This window comes from Carassius auratus, chromosome 38 (genome assembly GCF_003368295.1).
Source record: "Carassius auratus strain Wakin chromosome 38, ASM336829v1, whole genome shotgun sequence".
Classification (NCBI taxonomy): Eukaryota; Metazoa; Chordata; class Actinopteri; order Cypriniformes; family Cyprinidae; genus Carassius; species Carassius auratus.
Window position 1 is genome coordinate 4,560,606 of NC_039280.1, and position 21,413 is coordinate 4,582,018.

A 21,413-nucleotide genomic window follows, 5' to 3' on the forward strand; every position below is an offset into this window, starting at 1 on the left:
GTTTGATTACATTCTAAGGTTACTGTTATGCATTAAAAAAAACATTGTACAACATGTATAATAATACTGGGATAAAAAAAAATACTTTTTTCTAACATGTATCAAATTAGTGCTACCAGTATTACAACATCAATATTGTAACCCCCTCTCCCCCCTTTTATTTTTTTTTTGTAACATTTGAAATAACAATAATAATAGACACCTTAAAGATGATGTATTTAAGTCAATAATCTTTAAGTCAACATACTTTATTAGTCTTTTGTTTTGGAGTTTTTATGCAGTCATCTGCTCTGGTCATATGACAATTTGCACTAACCATGTGAAACTGCACATATTAAATTGAGACCCTTTAGTTTCGTAGAAAGTGCAATGAAACATCAATCAGTAAGGTTTTTTTTAGAGCTTTTCAATGAAAACGTTTTTATGGTCACTATTGTGACCGGTGGGATTAAATGGGTCAAATGTCGCGGCTGGCTGCTCTTGACTAAACAAACAATGTCACAAGATTTCTGACTTGCTGTTTTATATTTAATCAAATTATAATTGTTGTTTTTCTTCTTTATCGCTCCACAGGGTCTTCATGTCTCTGTGTTAAATGTTTCTGTTGTTTGTGGGTGATGGTAAGGTGCATAATTCACTAAAGACATGAACAGCCTCTTTAAACAAACACCTTCAAGTTTTCGTTTTGAATGTCGGATTTTTAAAACCTTTTTATTTAGCCTATTCAAGCAAAATAAAGGGATTACTTTTAATTTCTCGAGAATTAGGAGTGAAATTGTCTAGATGAATCATTTTAAGTATATTTGCTGCCCTCTCTAACACCCGTCTCTGTCTCTGTGGTGGCGTTGCTGATTGTAAAACTCCACAAAGGCCGCCTCCATAGCAAAGTCTTTGGCCATAGTTAGTAACACTGCCATGGCAACCAGAAAACACTCCAGTGTGCGTGAGGGAGAGAGGGAGGTGTTTGAGTCTTTAATATAAAACATATATACTGAAAAATAATCAACACTTAAGAGTTTTTCTCCAGGTGATTAACTGAATTACAAACGCTGTCTCTGTAAGTATTTTTGTGAGTGTGTATCGACTTGCATAAACATGTGAATGCTTCTCTGAGCTGTAAGTTAATTTTTGTGCAGTTAATGTGTGAATGAGGTTTGGATTTGTACTTTCACAGTGTTATTAACACTTTTTTTGGTTCAATTTTGCTGACAAGTTATCTTATGTAGGAGTTTTTGTGTCTAGCTTTGGTTGATGGCGTCCACTGGTGTCACTAGTCACCTGCCTCCAGTCAAGAGAGTGAAGGTCTACAGAAATGGAGACCCCTTCTTTTCAGGTTAGATCTTGATCTGAAACACTTTTGGTGGGTTGTTTTGTTGCACACACAAGGCTTAAACATCTTACTGTATTGCCTAATTATGTATGCTGCAACGTATTCTATTTCATCACTTTCACAGCTCTCTTGTATATGTCTGAAATGAAACTACACGTGCCTTATTTAATGTCTGTTTGTGAATGTCTTTCTGGATCAGGAAGGAGATTTGTGGTAAACCAGAGGCAACTCACCAACATTGACGCGTTTCTTAATGACATCACTCTCAGTATCGGAGCTCCATTAGCTGTTCGAACTCTCTATACACCACGCTTTGGTCATCGGGTCGCTGACCTTAGTGACCTACAGCAAGGGGCACAGTATGTGGCCGCAGGGTTTGAACGCTTTAAGAAGCTAGAGTAAGTGTTAATTCATACATAATGAGAAAAATGTAATGCTAAACATTGTATGAGTCAGTGTTGCTATTGTAAAAAAAAAAAAAATAAAAGTATAAGATTAAAAATTTGAAAATGAAATGGCAGCTCACTGATACAAATATGATTAAATAAAGTTGTAGTACTAAACTTAATAAAAGCAATTTTTTTTTACAAAACAAAAAAATCAAAAACTAAAATTAAAAAAAAATTATAATAAATGTTAAAACAGTAGGTAGATAAATAATCCTAAAATAACACTGTCATGTGGCTTCTACAAAAAAGGTACTTATTTTAATATTTAATGTAAATGCCCTTAAATTAAATCCCCTCCTATAGAAAATGGCATTTTAGAAAGGTGTTAACATAGAGAAAATGGCAAGCAGAATTTCTCTGGTTGAGAAGGGTTAATATTGTGATGATGGCTAAAGATGCATCATATTTTTGCTTGTCTTTTCTGTATATTTTTAGTTATCTGACTGCTGGACAGAAGAAAGGTCCACTGTGCAGAGTTATGTATCCAGCCCAGGTATACATGTGAGAGTTACTGTTTAATTGTGATTTTGTTTTATTATTCAGGTTAATTGCAGATATGTGCAGATATATTAAGTCATGATATTTTTCAATTCAGGCATCAAAAATCATACAAGATACAGTCATTTTGTCTTGTTTGTTTTGTTGTGTTTTTTTGTTGCTGTGGATGCTTAGCTGAAGTGTGTCATGCAGAGGAAGTGAGGGATGTTATTGTCCCTTCCAACAATAGAAGGCCAGGAGAGACACACTTCTAGTGTTATCAGATTAGAAAGCTTGTTAGGGCAAGTTTAAGTGCCTGACCCCTTAATGGTGCGCACAGAGCTGCTAAAACCACTGTTGATAATAGCCTTGAAACAGGGGACACTGACTCAGCATCAACACACACTGCATCTTTTATTTATGCTGATGGAAAATCCCTGGCTGCACATTAACCTGCTTATTACACAGCTCTTTGTTAAATAAATAAATGGTCCTGAAATATTGATTTCTGGTTATTTTATTATGTGACAATAAAGAGGCCGCAAACGCAAAGTGATAGGAGAGACATGAAGCTTTGAGGGAAATTAGTTAGAAAATGGCCAATTATACCATTTAACTTTCATTATATAAAAACATATGACCTTAGAAATGCTGTGATTGACTAATCAGATTCAAGTATTCTGATTGTAATTGATATAATAAATTGCTAATTAATAATATGGAACTCTTTTCACAGGATAAACCACTTGTCAGGCCTAATGTGTCTGCAAAATGGAGGAAGACCATCACTCTGCCCTTCATCATACAGTAAGAACTCAGATATTTAAATGTTTTTCTTCTCCTTTCACAAGCGATCCAAACTTCATTCTCCTTTTCACATTCACAAAGTGTATTCCGGAATGGAGACATCCTCAGTCCTGCCCTGCGCCTGATCATTCACCGCCACATGCAGAAAAATCTAGAGCAGATTCTGAGGCTCATTTCTGAAAAAGCCATGCTTCGCACAGGAGCCGTGCGCAGGTATTCAGTCACAAATGCATTTTGTTTGAGCTTATGAAGCATATCATATTTATTACCTCACATATTTTTTAAGGTTTTTTTCATTTCCACAATCAATTCATCTTTCACCTCTCAGGCTTTGCACTCTGGAGGGTTTCACAGTGACCTCCACAGAGGAGCTGGAGAGCGGGCAAAGCTATGTAGCTGTGGGAACAGAGAGGTTCAAGAAACTTCCATATGTAGAGATACTGATGAATAAAGCAACAGTCAACAGTTGGAATAGACAGTAAGTTATGCAAATTGTTGGGGTCTTAAATTAATGCTTTTATTTTTTCTAATAGTTCTTTTGAACTTTCTATCCATCAAAGAACCCTGAAAAATATATCACAGTTTCCACAAAAGCAGCACAACCGATTTCAACATAGATAACAATAAGACGTTTTTCTTTAAAGACTTATAGAATTGATTTCTTTAGGATTGGGGGCACTGAAGACTGAAATAATGAAAATTAATTAAAATACATTCATATAGAAAAGAGTTGTTTTGAACTGTAATAATTTATTGAAATATTACTGTTTTAATATAGCAAATAAATCTAGCCTCTGCGAGCATAAAATACTATTTTCAGAAACATAAAAAATTCTTACAGACTTCAAACTTTTTAATGGAAGTGTACATACAAATAAAACAAGACCTGTCTGTCTTCACTGTAGATATTATGCAGGTGACAGAGGACTACAGAGAAGAATTGAGGTACTTTTTATATCCAATATACAATGGAGTTGAAATGCATATGAGAAAATGATTAGCTTTTTAACTAAAAACATAACGAATCATAAAAATTAGCACATTAATTTGAGTAAAAAGGTGTACAAAAAGGTTTTCTTAGATTTTTTTTTTAATTCAAAACTTTATTTCCAGGAGAAAAGCAGATTTTTACATTTAGAGTTTTTAATGTGGTCTCAATCTTATGGACTCCACTGTATATTTAATTTGAATGTGTTAGGGAAATACATTTCTATGAGACAAATTGTTCTATTGAAGTTCTTTAATATTCTGTCATGACAATCCAACTCAGAGTAAAAAGATGTTTCCTCAGGACAGCCAGAGTGACTCCACCCTCATGAATTCACCTGAGGTATTGTTATTTGTATGTGTGTATATATATGTGTGTGTGTGTATATTTCTGCTTGTTTATACTATAATTTTCTTTACTATTTTTTTTATACATATTTATATATATATATATATATATATATATATATATATATATATATATATATATATATATATATATATATAGTTTTGCTGCTTCAGATCAAAGCCTTCAGATCATTGACCCACTATATTGTCAATGTCATGATCACAGTCATCCTGTAAGCATCTTGTATAAATTGCTGTCTGCTTTCAGAGGGAAAGCAGGCGTGTGAAGTCCACAGGAGATGAATTGGAGCGAGAGAGCTCCCCTCAGCCGGTTAAAAGGAGAGGAAGGAGAGGAGAAAGAGAAGAGAACTCCGTTTTCTATGCCAGACCAGTGAGAGTCCGCAGACACCCTCCCACAGACAGACCCCTTCCTAGAGCCGCAATAGGTGGATGCTAAATAAATAAAAATAGTATCTCATACTGTGTCTAAAATGTTTTTTTTTTTTTTTTATTAAACTATTGCATTCTTTCTTGTGTGATATTGTTTGTGTTAGGTGAGCCCAGTGTGTTTAAGGCCTCTGAGAGCAGGATGAGGGAGGAGGTTCGAGGTGCTGAGGAGGTCGCAGAGGATGAAAACACAGCTGTAGAGCTTCACATTGACCTGGTACACCTCTCGTCTTCTTTTGTCTCATCTCATCTCATCTGGTCTTCTGAAAAATGTTTATAATTTCAGAGAGAAGCAGAAGTTGTAGAGGATGAGGAGCTTCTTGAAAGGGATCCGTTTGATACAACCCATATAAATCACGTGAGTGTGTGAAATACACAGGAATTGAAAGTACTGATGACTTGATCATGAATTAACTCACTGTTTGTTGTATTAAAGAGGGATTCAGCTGAACTGCACAGGCCATCATCTGATCTCTCCAGTGAGAATGGAGAGAAAGAGTTCATAGTGTCTGAGAGGGAGACATGGGACGACACGTCAGCTCCACAGAGAGAAGCACAGCAGGGATACACGTCCAGCAAAGAGTCTCAGCATGATCCAAACAAACAAGATGCTGTAAGACGCAGATCATTGATATTTTATTTTTTTTGCATTTAATATGTCTTATTTGTGTTTTATTTAAGCTTAGATTCAGTTTAAAGTGTGTGTGTGTGTATACATATATATATATATATATATATTGTAGAATACATATTATACTATCAACTCATTCAGATTGTTTTTCTGGCCTGTCATCTGAACAGTAAAAAGATTTTTCTTTCTGTTTTAAAATTAGGAGTCGTCATCAAGGCATTCCAGATCTTCATCACCCAAAGTCTCTAAACATTCTCAAGTAACACAGCAAGAACCTGTCAGTTTATAAGTTTTAAAAACAATATAGTTAATGCATTTAATCATACATGCAAATGGTGCGGTAGTGTTTTGAAATTTATTTTGCCTTGTATAGTGTCATTTAAACTAAAGGCCTGAAGTAATGGTACGCTCTAAAAAAAAAATGTACTAAACTGTCACTGTTTTGGTACCTTTTTAAACAGCACTAAATATGTACCATTTAGGGGGTATAGATAATTATACATAGATCTTTTTTGTACTGCCTCAGTGATGGAACTATTACAAATAGTAAAATTAAATGTGGGAGACTTACATATTTAGTTATTATTAAAATTAATAAAAGTGTAAAAATATTAACCATCTAAACACAATGTGTGTTGCTCTGTGTGTGTGTGTGTCAGGGTCACCATGATTTTGCCAAGTAATACATGTTCCTGGATCAACACCTTTTGATGATCCTGGATCAACATTATTGTCCAAAAATATAGGCTTAACCCAAACCCTAAACCTAACCCTACCCATAATTTATTCCTTAAATCAGTTGTAAATGATAGCTGATTAACAAGGGCGTAGAAGCACCTAACTCTGATTTTAAGCCTAAAACAGATATTTCCTGATAAGTTCTATCTCAATTCTGATTGGTTGATTGGAATGTTGATCCAGGAACATGTGTTACTTGGTGAAATCATGCTCACCTGTGAGTCAGACTGGGGGTTCCCATGAGGAACAGACAGACAGGGATACTGAGCGACCTCTCCAGGCAGAAGATGATGCAGGAGACATAGACACACCTTTACAGTCCACACACATTCTCTGAATATGGAGTTCACTATAAAAATTGGTATAATTTTGTTGAATGAATAGCATTTAAAATAATGTACCCTTGAAAAGTAACAGTGATCTTACAGCATGCAGAGATTCACTAAGAAGTGTTTTTATTTTTTTATTTCTTCTGTTTAACATAAGACCTCTGAATGTAAAAGACATTTAAAATAAATGTATTTAAACACTGGGCACTTTAAGATTATTAATACAAATCCATACAAATATATCAGTTAATAATACAATATATACAAGTATAATTAACACACTTAAAGTTACTCTTTCCACAGTTGCATTTAAAGTGCAAAACATTTGGATTTCATCAACATGATTCAAGTACAGATATAAATTCATCCATCACCAAGTTCACGGCACATACTGAAAATGGAGCAGCACAGATATTGTGTCAGAAGAATATGTGTGTGTGTGAGGTATGATCACATGGCTGGAGCAGATCCATGGTCCTCCTTCACCTCACAGTCCAGTGGCACATTTCAAAGATCACTTGTGTTGCGGGCTCCTGCGCCATCTGTCTCAGAGACAGAACTCAGTACACACACAGTCACTCCAGACATGATGAGTAACATACCCAACACAGCTCCTACATGAGCAGAGACACAGAGAGTCAAAGACCTGTGTAGCTACAGAGAGAGAAAGTGATGTTACTAGAGAAGCTACTTACTTTTTCCTCCAAACTCCTCTCCAAGTAATTTACCCATTAATAGCGTGAACAGAAATGTGAGGGAGTTCACCATGGGTACAGCTAGAGACAGATCTACAAAACAAACAGCACTTCAAAAATCAACAGTAGTACTGTTTAATATTGTGTGCTCACAAAGAGTTTAAACGTTCCTTGATATTTTGAATTAAACGTTTTTCATGGCTGCACACACAGTGGTTATGTTTGAAATAGAATACCAGCTTACTAAATGAATAATAAAAAGCAAGCATATGCCTCTTACAGTTTATATAAAGACATTTCACACTGTTGAGTTTAATTTGGAAATTGTCAACCAATCTTAGATCTTAGCGACTCGTCACTCAAAATGTTATCATTTAGCAGCCTAATTCAAAAAAGTTTAGTGTGTAAAAGTTTAGTCTGTTTTATACTGCTCATTTTGCCAGTGTAATATGTCATCTAGATATTTTATACATGAAGAAGACCTGAATATTGTGCACAGTATACTGTGTATGTACTGCATGAATCCAGCTTCAGCCTAATATTACTGTCAAAACAGTAATATGATACTATGCTAATAACAACATAGATAGTCAATACACAGAAACTTGTGAAGAAAAACAAACTTCTCACCTGTAGAAGCAAGAGTGAAGTAGAACACTAAAGATCCACTTTGGTTCAACAGAAATGGGATCAAATACTATATTAAAAATAAATAGATAAAATAACTATAATTACACACACTAAATGTATCACAAGCACTTATTATGTGCGAATCAAACAATTATAAAAACACACCTTGATATTGAGAAACAAGAATTTGACCTCAGCCAGAAACTGGAGGAGTTTGTTATCTTTCTGAACCCCTTCTATGCCCTCTGTGCCTCTTTTCAGGAATGGGTTTGTGCCTCCCCATAAGATCGCGACCAACAACAGACAAAACACTTCACCTACAGAGGACATCGTTATGACAGAAATTTATATTACACACATTTAAAGCAACTAACGTTATCAATTATTTTTTTAAAGCGCAATATGAAGCGTCTACATTAAACTATGATCAGTTGATATCGTAATTATTGTAATTATTATTTTATGTTTACTCGATACACAGCTGAGAAAAAGCACACAAATTCAGTCTTGTTTTTAAGATGTAAACTTATTGATTTGCCCAGACACGCGAGCAATGAACCACTTGCAGTTTTTTCAATGACTGTAATTTCTTCAGCACTGTGTGTGGAGGTGAACTCAATTATTAGTTTAGTTAGACACAGTTGTAGACAACACTGCCAAAACCCTTCAAATACTCAGAAAAATACACAACAGTCTTACTTGTTGACACCATTTCGATTCTTCCTCCTTCTTTTTCTTCTTCTTCTTTCAATTTTCTGGCGGTTGGCAACTAACTTTAATAGTGCATTACCGCCACCTGCTGGACTTGGGTGTGGTACTGGATTCTAACCTTTCTAAAAATAAATAAATAAATAAATTAATTTAAAAAAAAATTAGTAAAAAAAAAAAAAAAAAAAACTAAATTCTTTTAATTAGTCCTGTATTCCTTAGGAAACTAAATACATATTTAAAACTTTTTTTTACCTGAGCTTCTTTGTAGGATTTCTTCTAAGTTTAATCTTAACTGTTTTCTTTTTAATTGTGATCTTAATCTTTGTCTTTCTTCCTGATATTTAGGACAATGAATTATAACATGCTCTACAGACTCTGGACATTCACATAATTCACAATTGCCATTTTCATGTTTCTTTATTATTAGAGTTTTATTTAATCTTGTGTGTCCATATCTCATTCTTGACAACACATCCTCCTCCTCCTTGCTTCTGTTCATATTTCTGCCCTTTCCCACTTTATTTTGGATATTATAGAACTGTCTTCCAGTCTGCCCATTGTCCCATAATGTTTGCCATTTGCTCTTAACAATGTTTTTAACTATACTCTTAATTTCTGCTTTGCTGTAATCAACCTCAATATCTACATTGGAATTTCCAGCTGCTTTCTTAGCACATTTGTCTGCCAACTCATTTCCTGCGACTCCTATATGGGCTGGTACCCATATAAGAGTTATCTCAGTTCCTGCTTGTATCAGATTATTTACAATTTGTATTATTTCTATTACAATATCCTGTCTTGATTTTGACTGACATGTTTTAATGCTGATCAAAGCTGAGCTTGAATCTGAAGCAATTACTGCCTTCCCTGGCCTATTAACTTCCACCCACAGCAGAGCTAGCCACACAGCGACCAACTCCGCTGTATAAACTGCCAAATCATCACTGATTCTTTTACCAACTTCTACTTTTAATTTTGGGATGACATATGCTCCCCCCATTCTTTTATCACTCTGTTTAGATGCATCTGTATATATACTTACATCCTCTCTATACCTTTCCATTAAATATCTCTGCACCCCATACCTGTCCATACCATTTCCTTGCTTTTCTTCTAACAACCCCAAAACAATAGCCATTTCTTTATATTCCCATGGTGGAGCAACTGGGAAAGGTACCGTAGTGCTTACTTTAATATCATTGAACCCCATTTCATTGACCTTTTCATTGATCACCCAACCAAAACTTCTGACTTGAGCATTTCCACGCTCTTGGCATTGCTTCAAAACTGATTGACTCATATGATTTCCATCATGACCCCTCAAGTTTGCCCAATACACTATGGCCAGCTGATCTCTTCTAAGGTGAAGAGGCATTTTTCCCATCTCCACCTGGATAGCTGACACTGGTGTAGTTTTGACAGCACCACAACATAATCTTAATGCTTGATTTTGTATCACATCCAACTTACTCAACCACGTTTTGGCTGCAGACCCATATATTATGCTTCCATAATCTAATACTGACCTTATCAAACCTGTGTAAATTGTTCTCATTGCAGATCTACTAGCTCCCCACTCAACTCCACATAGACACCTCATTACATTTATAGTTTTCTTGCATTTATCAATTATTTTTGAATATGCATTGCCCATGTTAATCTTTGATCAAACCATATGCCCAGGTATTTAAATGTATCAACCCTTTCCACTTCATTATTTGACAATTTTACTTTTATATCATCAGTTAATTTATTTTTTGTGAAACACATTGTTTTAGTTTTATCAATTGATATCCTAAAACCCCATCTAATGGACCACTTATCCACTACATCCACTGCTTGCTGTATCTTACTCACTACAAAATCAACATTTCTCCCTCTCTTCCATAATGCACCATCATCTGCAAACAATGCCACATCCACATAATTCTCCACCTCCTTAAAAATATCATTTATCATAATGTTAAACAATAAAGGACTGATGATACTCCCCTGCGGAAAACCATTTTCTACCTGATGTCGCTCACTTATCACTCCTTTTATCTTCACCATTATTGTTCTACCTGACAAGAATTCCTTAATCCAATTAAAAATTCTTCCCTTGATTCCCATATGACTTAATTTAATCAACAGACCTTCCTTCCACATCATGTCATATGCTTTCTCAATATCAAAAAAGACAGCCACCACTGCTTCCTTATTTTCTTGAGTTCGTCTTATTGCATCTTCTAAATATACTAAAGGATCCATGGTACCTCTGCCTCTTCTAAAAACACTCTGATAATTTTGTATCAATCCTTTTGTCTGAATTGTATATACAAGCCTGTCATTTATTATTCTTTCCATTGTTTTCCCCATTTGGGATGTAAGTGCTATTGGTCTTGTAGCTGCTAGGAATCTGTGGATCTTTCCCACAGATCCACAGATCCACTTTTTTTTTTTAATAGGGATAATTATTGATTCTTTCCATCCTCTTGGAATTATTCCCTCTGTCCAAACCTTACTGTAAAGACACATTAACACTTCCTTTCCTTTATCAGTTAAGTTCTCCAACATAGAATAACAAATCCCATCCCTCCCTGGAGACGATTTACCTAATTTCCTTAATGCATTATTAAGTTCAGTTATTGTGAATAATTCATTCAACACCCCTCCTATCATATCTGCATTATCAAATTCTTGTCGATAATTTCCAACTGTTTCTGCTCTTGCCCTCTTTTCCTGTTGACTAAGGTTTTCATTACTATGTACCTTACTAAATGTCTTAGCCATTATCTCTGCTTTGCCATTACTATTAGTGATAACATTTTGACCGATTCTTCCTCCTGTAAACTACCGTTTCCTTTGACGAACAGTTTCTTCTTCCTGTTGATAACTCAGATTATGGCAAGGCGTTTTAACATTGAATCTGTACATTGCACTATTATAAGATTTTACGTCACTAGTACTTATTTTTTAGATACTAGTATCTTTTCCATTAAGTACTTGTATTTATTTAGTAACTACTGTGTGTTTATGCTTTTGTAAAGTGTCTCGTACTTAATCATTAGATAGCCATTTGGACTATTCATAACATAAGGCTAGTATAAAAGCATATCTGACTAGTAAGATAAGAATTGTTACTAGTAGTAATTAAAAAAGATACAAATGTCTAGTAAATAAGTACTAGTACCTAATGAATAACTACTAGTATCTAATAAACAGGTAATAGTATCTAATGAATATGTACTAGTATTTAAAAAATAAGTACTATGCTATTGCAATAATTACTAAAAAGAAACAAAAAGATAATATCAAAAACAGAATATATACCACTTCTTGTTCATTTGGAGACATCTTTAACCTCATATTAAAATGCTGAATTAATTTAAATTGTTAAGTAAGGGATAATGTACATCCAGTCGGTTGTTATCGCAGAATAACCCCTGACAGGGTGATCAGAAACCTGATGCAATGCAACTTGTTACATAGCTACTTACCACATAAGTAAATGATTAGACAAGAGATATCAATTTGAGTTGAAATATTTGAAAACAAAGCTTCAGTGAACACAGCAATTGCAAGCATGCGGCAAGTTTAAACTAGACAAAAATTTAAGGGAAATGGTGAAGTCAAACCACTTAGTACAAAACATTTCACCATATAAATAATCAAGGCAATAAAATATTTAAGATGAAAATGTTTTAAAATCTTACCAGTTTGTTAGTTATCTTATAAACCATTACAGCGTACAAAACAATCATAGCAAAATAGCATCAACTGTGTTTGTATGAAATGAGAGCAGGTCCGCAATACCAGAATGTCATAATTCAATTCAATTCAATTCAAGTTTATTTGTATAGCGCTTACGATACAAATCATTGCAAAGCAACTTTACAGACAATTAAGTTTCTACTATATTTAGTAGTAGCATATAAGTGCTGACCAGTTTATGTATAAATGACAGGAATTTTCAGAAAAATATATACAAGACATAGTCAACCAGTAGATAAACACTATTAACAGCAATTATAATGTGATTGCATAGATAGTAGCAATATTTGTTAGTTTCCACCAAGAAAAACAGTTTCTATCAAGAGTACAGCGCCGACTTGAGGTGTGAGCCTGTGTTATCAGCTTTTACCAGTTGTTATTGAGGGATAACATCCCTCGGAATGTCATGACTGTCATGACGTAGCCTATCTTGTTAATTGGTTACCATGAAAACACAAGGAAGGATTACAAACCTGTTGTCCAACAGAAGTATAATGACATGTTTTATTCAAAATTATCTTCATAACATCAGCCAAGTATTTGAAATAACTTATTTTTGTGATCTGACATGGTTTGACTTAACAGAATGAAGCCATACTATACAGTAATATAGGATATGTCGATTAGCACTGCATTTGAAAAATACCTTATTCTTAATAAAAAATACATGAGATGGCTTGAAGAACACAGATATACCATATATTGTCACAATCATTATTTATTGTCTTCATCTTCCATCAGTAAAATGTCTATCTGCATATTATTCAGCTACATCTACAGAGTATTCAGTATTATAGTATTGTTCATACTATACATCCTAAATAGAAGGCTTAGAAAAGGGGTTAGAGTTACTAGTACTTAAGGGAAAAAATAAGTACTAGTAGCATGTAAATAGACATTAGTATGGCTTACAGATTAGATGTTAAAACGGCTTTCCATAAATTGGTTACAGCAACATGACTGTTGCTCCTTTCAAGCGGCTTTTGTCTATCCGTTGTAGTTTCAGATCTGCAGTTCATCAGATTTTAAAATAAAAGACATTGTTGTGTAGATAAGGACACAAAGCATCCGTATCAAGAGTAACGTTACTGAAAATGCAGAAACGATGATCAGTTTTTAAAAGCAAACAAATAAAAAAAAGTGGAATCCCAGATAACTAATATGTTTTATTGAATCAATGTGTTATAAGTTCATAAATAACTTAATTAAAAATGTATACAGAATATATAGCAAGTGTTAGATTTTATAGTGGGTTAGTATCTCTATCAAACAGAATAATTAGCTTCAAACACAGTCTGTCATCATTTATTTACTTAGATGACCTTCTACTTAAAATAGAACAAAATCATGTCCAGTTTCACTTTAACATCACTGAATATCCCAATTCTATAGAACTAAAATAAATAAAAACATTTTGTCAGCTGCAATTACTTTGGTGTTCTAAAGAGCTAAATGTTTTATAAATAGACTGAAATGTTAAAATAAAATAATGTATAAATAAATAAATAAAATTAAACACCAGAGATGCTGTGACATTTGTATGTAAACGTGAAAAGGAGAAATAAGTACACAGTTAGGGTTCATTACAAAACAGCATGCCGTGGCAAAAATACAATAAAGATAAGCATACTTTTGAAAGATTTATACTATATCCACCCTGATACTCACAGCCCACTGCAGCTCAAATACCCTAATATTGATTTATATAGGTTAGAATCTATCTGGTTTAGAAATGCTTCTGGCATTTAGCTAATAAATCTGCTTTTGCTCCTATCATCATGTGAGCAAGAATCCCAATCAAAATGATGCAGAGAATTGAGAGAAATATGAGTGCAATGTTTCCGTCTCCAGCATCTCCTAGAACTAAAACAGACACATCGGTTAGATTGTTAATATCAAGACTACATTCATTTTAAATTAATTTAGCTTTTTGATTTAATTGTAAATTTACAGGTGCAATTTACAGCTGTCCAAAAAGTTTCACTATACAGGTGCATCTAAATAAATTAGAATGTTGTGAAAAAGTTCATTTATTTCAGTAATTCAACTCAAATTGTTAAACACGTGTGTTAAATAAATTCAATTCACACAAAATAAGTAAGTCTTTGGTTATTTTAATTGTGATGAATTTGACTCACATTTAATAATAATAATAAAAAAAAACACCAATTCCCATCTCAACAAAGGATAATACTTCATAAGACCAATAAAAAAAATAAAAAAAGATTTTAGTGAATTGTTGGCCTTATGGAAAGTATGTTCATTTACTGTACAGTATATGTTCTCAATACTTGGTAGGGGCTCCTTTTGCTTTGATTACTGCCTCAATTCAGCATGGCATGGAGGTGATCAGTTTGTGGCACTGCTGAGGTGGTATGGCAGCAGGTTTCTTTGGCAGTGGCCTTCAGCTCATCTGCATCTTTTGGTCTATTGTTTCTCATTTTCCTCTTGACAATAGCCCAGAGATTCTCTAGTCCATGGGGTTCAGGTCTGGTGAATTTGCTGGCCGGTCAAGCACACCAACATCATGGTCATTTAACCAACTTTTAGTGCTTTTGGCAGTGTGTGCAGGTGCCAAATCCTGCTAGAAAAATGAAATCAACATCTTCAAAAAGCTCAAAGTGGGTGCAGTGACTTTGTTTTTCAAAAAACACAATGGACCAACACCAGCAGATGACATTGCACCCCAAATCACCACAGACTGTGTAAACTTAACACTGGACTTCAAGCAACTTGAGCTATGAGCTTTTTGAAGGCTCAGGAAACGTTTGCAGGTGTTTTGAGTTGATTAGTTGATTGGCATGTCACCATATTCTAATTGATGAGTTTTTGTTAAATGTGAGCCAAAATCATCACTATTAAAAGAACTAAAGACTTAGACTATACACTATAAACTATAACTTTAATACACAAGTTTAACAATTTGAGTTGAATTACTGAAATAAATGAACTTTTCCATGACATTCTAATTTGAGATGCACCTGTATATAATGAGGACATTTTTGAAAAGTGAAGGAGTTTTGGACCTCACAAGTACAGTTAAACCTGTCAACACACACATACACAAACACACACACAGTCTAAATTCTATATAGCTATCTAAATTGCTTATCTTATATGCAGCTATATAAATATTATAACCTAACAGTAACCCACACTGTAACCCTACACACAATCCCACATTTAAAATCTAAATGGGGACACTTTGTAGACTTATGTTGTTGTTGTTATACAGAGACTATATATACTATAGAGAAAACTTTCAGAAAAGATGAATCACTGTCTTGTCAACTAATATTTCAGTATATATAGTAAAGTTTATGATCATGATTTTTGTTAGTACTACAGCACACCTTGAGTGCACATTAGCACATTTTCTTGTTTGCTTTTGGTATCCAAAGAAGTGTTTAGACCAGTGGTCACACTTTACAAACAGATACCAAAACCAATTCCTTTTCTTTATGCAATTCACAAATTTCGAGACACCTGAAACTCAAGAGTGAAGGTCTTTACCATATATCACAGGTCTCTCAAGTTTCTGGTTCAGGAGGTGGTTCTTTAGTGTAAATGTGACATCAACTGCTGGCTTCTGGACCTCATATCTGCTCCTAACTAAATAAAGTCCATCTTCTGTCTGGTCATGGAGCTCCAGGTGATGAATGAGACCCTGACCATATTCATCCAGCCAAATCACCTCAGGTTTAGGGAATCCCTCGGTCTCAAACTGCACTGTTATTGTGGTGGAGTTCACATGAATGCTCAACCTTGGTTCAGAGTAAAAGGCTGAAGAATACATACACACTGAGACTGGCTGTTCAACAGTTATTCATTTTGCTTCATTATAACATTATAACAAATGACAGTGAGTGTTAACAAATCATGCATACCTCCATAGTCAAGTTTTATTTTGGCTTTTTCTGCCCCATTGATGTTTTTCACTTTACACAAGTACCAACCCACATCCTTCAGTCCAACTCCATCTATCCTGAGAGAGGCATTCCCTTTACCAAGCTCTGAAATATACAATGAGGTCCGGTTGTGGTATTCTGGACTTTGATGGTCTAGCTGGTTCTGTTCATAATAGAATCTGTGCACGACTTGTGAGTCCTCCTGGCGCTGCCACACTATAGTCAGGCTGGAGAGGTCAGGGTGTGGTGTAAAATGACAGCCTAGTACAGCTGGATGACCCTTGACTGCAATCAAGTGATCATTTGGTGTGCCTACCATAAAAGATGCTTAAAGGAGAAGATTAAAAGTTTAACATGAAACATATTTGCAATGCAACATTTATAGATGTAATATATTGTATTGTATTATAGATTTTCATCAGCTGTACATGTAAGAGGTAAAAACTTTGATGATCTTACCTGCACTTTTGGCTAAAATGCAAAATAGGAGTGTCTTCTACAAATACAGAGAAAGAGAGAACATGTGGTAGAAGCTCAGTACCCACAATCAAAATAACATAGAATACTCCAAAACATTGCCCAAACAAGTGCAATAAGCAACTAAACTGAATGGATCTTTTCCAGTTAATATAATATATCAAAGTTCTAACAGTTCCAGTAACTCAACAGGCTTTAGTAACGTCACGGTCATGTGTTGTGTCACATGGTTAAATGTAAACATCCAATGCACTGTCACGTTAATACATCTGAAAATTGCAAAAATGTCAAATGTATCCGTCTCGCAAATTTGCATTAGTTACACGATTGCAATTGTATTCAGTTCTTCCCTCTCTGATTTAGTATATTTGCAGTCATCGTGTTTTAAATAATAAATTATAATAATGGGGGAAAGACTATTAAGAAAAATTAAACAAAGTAGACATTATAAAAAACAATGCTCACAGCCATATGATTTCACTTCATTTCGTACCTCCACAGCCACACACATTTGTATTCGACAAACTCTATGGAAACTGGTTTCCACAGATTATGAAACTCTTTCATAACAATTATACGTTAATGCTTAAGGAACCAGAATTTAAAAAAAGAATAATATAAATAATAAAAACTTACCATATCTAACACAGAGCTGTGTATATGGAGAATGAAATAATTACTTCACGTACGTTTGTTAAAGGTCGTTTAAAGACTGTTGTGAAAGCTAAGTGAAAGTAAAAACAACTCATAAAGAAAGAAATCACCTGGGCGTGACATTCATTTCACCATTAGAGGACATAACGAGCACACCTGACACGCGCCCGGAGTGAAAGTGCAGCACGTGGCTATCTTTCCTATATTTATTACTTTTTTTTTTTTATTCCTGCTGCACGTTACATCGAAACATATTTCCTGAAACAGGTTATCAGCATCTATAAGCCAGTTTACGTTGGCATTTCACGCTTGACCTGTATTATACACACCAAACAAACACCATACTCACTTCGCGTTGCAGCTAAAAACTTGTCCATTCATGGGTCTGAGTCTCAGAGATGTTTCTTTGTGTTGCGCCTGGATCATAAGTGTGGGTAAGGCGAAACATGCTACATGTACATGCTTTTTATGATAGAAGTGGATAGATGTGTGTGTGTGTGTATATATATATTTAAAGGATTTATGCATAATTTATATGATTCATTCAATATAATTATTACAATCACTTACATTAGTAATTTTATAGTCAATACGTTTTTTTCTTTCATTGTGGTATAGCTGACGCAACAGATTCATCACGTGTTCTTTTTTTTAAGAGAGACTGAGCGCTGTTATGTTTCAGTGTCTGTAACCAAGTAAAACTTATAAGCAAATCTATTAGTCTATTACATTTTATTTTTCACGTGGGTTTTACAGCTTTTCCTAAAAGTATCAACAGGGATGTTATGTTGTAGTTATTGTGCAACTGTTGTGATGTTTACAGTTAACTCTAAAAAGAAAAATATACACTGTGACATGTTTGAAAGCCTGCTGTTAATGAACATCTATTAACCGCATAATCACATCTTTCTAGCCCCTTTTAGGGTGAATGTTCCTAAAAGGTGTTTGGTGGCAATCCGAGGTCGTCCAGCTGTACTGGGCTGTGAGTTCACACCTGATCCTGACCTGTCCAGTCTGGTGGTTACCTGGCAACGACAGGAAGACTCACAAGTTGTTCATAGTTACTATTATCAACAGGACCAATTGGACCGACAGAGTCCAGAATACCACAATCGGACCTCATTGTATATTTCTGAGCTTGGTAAAGGAAATGCCTCTCTAAGAATACATCCAGTTGGACTAAAGGATGCAGGCCAGTACCTGTGTCAAGTGAGCAATGCCAAAGGGACAGGAAAAGCACTGATAGAACTGGACTATGGAGGTATGTTATAAGCTTGAAATAAACAGAATATTTTTAAAAAGCTTTTTATATTATTATAACTTGAAATTATTGTAGCTTAATTAATCATATATAGTCTTCCATACAAATATCTGCAGATGGCGCACAAAATAAAGCATCAAAGACAGACAGCTTATTCAGTAAAGAGTTTTGTAATGCCATGTCACTGCATGATATTTACTACTGTATTTACTCACTCTCTGAATGTGTGTGTGTGTGTTTCAGCCCTTTATTCAGAGCCCAGGTTTAACATTCATGTGAACTCCACTGCTGTGATGATGCAGTTTGAAACCGAGGGTTTCCCCAAACCTGAGGTGATCTGGCTGGAAGAACACAACCAGAACATCAGCTATCACCTGGAGATCCAAGACCAGACAGAAGATGGACTTTTTTACATAAAAAGCAGCTATGTGGTCCAGAAGCCAGTGGTTAATGTCACATTAACACTAAAAAACCACCTCCTGAACCAGAACCTGCAGAGATTGGTGTTCCTCAGCTATGGTAAAGACCTTCTTTCATCCTGAACTAAGGCTACATTTACACGACAATTATATGGTCAAAAACGGAAATGTTTTTTCCTTGCATTTTTAAAAAGTTTAATGTATACACAACAACATTTTCAAAATGATTATGCCAGGACAGTAGTAGGCGCTGTGTCCTTGTTAGTAAACAATACCTGTAGGGAAGTGATGATTATATGTTGTATATGATGCGTCTTCGTTGTTGGTTGTAATATTGGTGAAGCAAATCCACAACTTGCTGAAGAAGCGTTGGCAAACTATTGAATGCCAACAACAGTACCAGATACTCCGCCATTGTTGTGTATGTTTGTTCGCACTTGCCTTTAAAATCGACATATGCTGCGCATATCTACATACCTAACACATTCTACACACACACACAAGACATCACTGTTTTCAAAGATTCATTTATTGGGTGTTTACCTGGAAACAATAACATTGCCATTTTCAAAAATATGCATTTTCAGTCCCAAAATTCTGTTGTCATGTAAACGAACAGACAAAATCCACAATATGTTTACAGTTTTTGGCTGATAAAAGTTCTACTTCTAAGTTGTCAGAAGGAATTTAATATTAAATGGGGTCAGCAATGTAAAAGTATAAAAATTTAAAATCCATACACCATAAAAATTTTAGTAGGCTATAACATCCATTGTAATCATGGTTTGCCTATAATGAATGCATGCTTTATAGAATTAGATGTTCAAAGCCTGTGAAAATGACACTGAATATGTGCTATATGACTGAATGGAAAACATGTAAAATTACTTAAGTAGCTAAATGCAGCTTTTATTATTGTAAATTAAATTCTGAATACAGTTCTCTGCAGGCACAGATTTTACATACTTGTGTGCATTAGGCTATGCTTATAATCATAAGATTAATAGTCCATTGTATGTCAATAGAAAAATATTCTTCTCGGAGGAAAAGAATAACCAGTATGGTTTTTAACCAGTTTTGCTGGTTAATTCATCCTCATACCACATTACAACTGAAACTGAAAAGCAGGCTTATTGGCTTACAATTACAAAAATAAAAGATCATAAAGGAACTTATATCTGTTGCCTTAATCATTTTCTTAAAAAGACAACCACACTTTGAGGAGATGAACTTACTAACTTTTTTTTAACCCATTTCTTTTGTAACCAGGACAAAGGCAGTAATAAAAAGAAAAGAAAAAAAAATCATAAAGTTGCATAGTGGTTAGCCCAAGTTTAATTTTCTCAACGAACAGCTAAAAAAGATACCATGTATAATTACTGCTACAGCTAACACGAGGAAGGTGATGCTGGATTGTGATTGGGAAAAAACCCCCATTGGCATCAGGTTACAGTAAATTTTTTTTTTTACACAAGTCATACAACTAGATTGGTTTGAAAGCCTAGTTTGTGCAGTAACTGACATTTAGGTTATGTTGTGTCACTAATTTGAATGCAAAGAAAATCAATCAAAAATATAAAAAATGTGTTTTGTTTTTTAGGACTTAATTATATCCATGAAATGTATTGCTGCCTCTGTGTGAATGTTGTTTCCACTCCTGGATACTCAGGACTAGAGAATAATAAAACTATAAACTCACTTGCTACTAAAGGGTGATTTTATCTGTTCAAAACACAAGCTGGTTGTGGGCTGTTTTTGAATATCCTACATGTCTCTGCAGGGTCTTCAGTTTTCTTTTGTAGTTTTCAGGTATTATGATTCTGAAGCTTTATTTCAATTGGAAGTTAAATTTATCTAATCCCAGTTTAACAATAGTTATGGCTTGAGGTAGGATTTATGAAAGCTTTCATGTACAACTTTTATCTAAAAAAATGCATCTTTTTTTTTTATTTCAGATGAGGATGGAGATGGAAGCACTGCTATCATTATTCTCTCAATACTGAGTGTCATTCTTTTTGTTGTAATGTTTTTACTATTAAGAAAACAAATAAAGACCTGCCTATGATCCTCCAATCTCTTGTCGTCATTATTATGGTATTTCCTGGCATGTTGAACCATAATTACTCCAAAATAAAACTCCTGGTTTTGTTTAGGGCAAAGAAGAAAAAAGGAGCTTATGTATATTGTTCTAATGTTCAGATTATATGATTATTTACTTGCCATACTGCTTTTCCAAACATACGACTGACTTTCTTCGGAAACACAAAAGAAGACCTTTTTGACCTACAGTGGAAGTCAGTTGTGTCTAGATCTCATACTTTAAATTTGTCAACAAAACATCCTTTTTTGAGTAAGCCAGGAC

The 21,413-nt window shown here is 34.5% G+C and overlaps 4 protein-coding genes across 5 annotated transcripts; 2 read left to right on the plus strand and 2 right to left on the minus strand.

The window, feature by feature from the left end:
* The first annotated feature begins 16 nt into the window (after nt 1-16).
* LOC113056724 (doublecortin domain-containing protein 2B-like) lies at nt 17-6,112 on the plus strand. Of its 2 annotated transcripts, XM_026223544.1 has the most exons (14): nt 17-1,057; nt 1,243-1,333; nt 1,530-1,728; nt 2,215-2,272; nt 2,993-3,063; nt 3,145-3,276; nt 3,392-3,541; nt 3,969-4,008; nt 4,334-4,393; nt 4,667-4,844; nt 4,953-5,062; nt 5,132-5,203; nt 5,282-5,458; nt 5,679-6,112. In XM_026223544.1, the coding sequence occupies exons 2-14, from the start codon at nt 1,252-1,254 to the stop codon at nt 5,763-5,765; spliced, it is 1,416 nt and encodes a 471-aa protein (XP_026079329.1). In that variant the 5' UTR covers nt 17-1,057; nt 1,243-1,251; the 3' UTR covers nt 5,766-6,112. The 2 variants fall into 2 exon arrangements, with proteins under 2 accessions (XP_026079329.1, XP_026079330.1); XM_026223545.1 differs by having other exon boundaries at nt 17-1,333; nt 4,355-4,393.
* A 540-nt stretch (nt 6,113-6,652) lies between these two features.
* tmem234 (transmembrane protein 234) lies at nt 6,653-8,697 on the minus strand. Its single transcript, XM_026223548.1, has 5 exons — nt 8,568-8,697; nt 8,034-8,185; nt 7,869-7,935; nt 7,239-7,331; nt 6,653-7,157 (listed from the first exon to the last, which is right to left on the minus strand). The coding sequence occupies exons 1-5, from the start codon at nt 8,578-8,580 to the stop codon at nt 7,051-7,053; spliced, it is 432 nt and encodes a 143-aa protein (XP_026079333.1). The 5' UTR covers nt 8,581-8,697; the 3' UTR covers nt 6,653-7,050.
* Nucleotides 8,698-13,478: 4,781 nt separating this feature from the next.
* LOC113056728 (CD276 antigen-like) lies at nt 13,479-17,496 on the minus strand. The gene is made up of 5 exons (XM_026223549.1): nt 17,354-17,496; nt 16,700-16,736; nt 16,220-16,567; nt 15,846-16,115; nt 13,479-14,195 (listed from the first exon to the last, which is right to left on the minus strand). Exons 1-5 carry the CDS (start codon nt 17,354-17,356, stop codon nt 14,059-14,061), a joined length of 795 nt encoding a protein of 264 aa, XP_026079334.1. The 5' UTR covers nt 17,357-17,496; the 3' UTR covers nt 13,479-14,058.
* A 99-nt stretch (nt 17,497-17,595) lies between these two features.
* Nucleotides 17,596-21,122, plus strand: LOC113056730 (CD276 antigen-like). Its single transcript, XM_026223550.1, has 4 exons — nt 17,596-17,805; nt 18,285-18,632; nt 18,876-19,151; nt 21,007-21,122. The coding sequence occupies exons 1-4, from the start codon at nt 17,751-17,753 to the stop codon at nt 21,114-21,116; spliced, it is 789 nt and encodes a 262-aa protein (XP_026079335.1). The 5' UTR covers nt 17,596-17,750; the 3' UTR covers nt 21,117-21,122.
* Nucleotides 21,123-21,413: the final 291 nt, after the last annotated feature.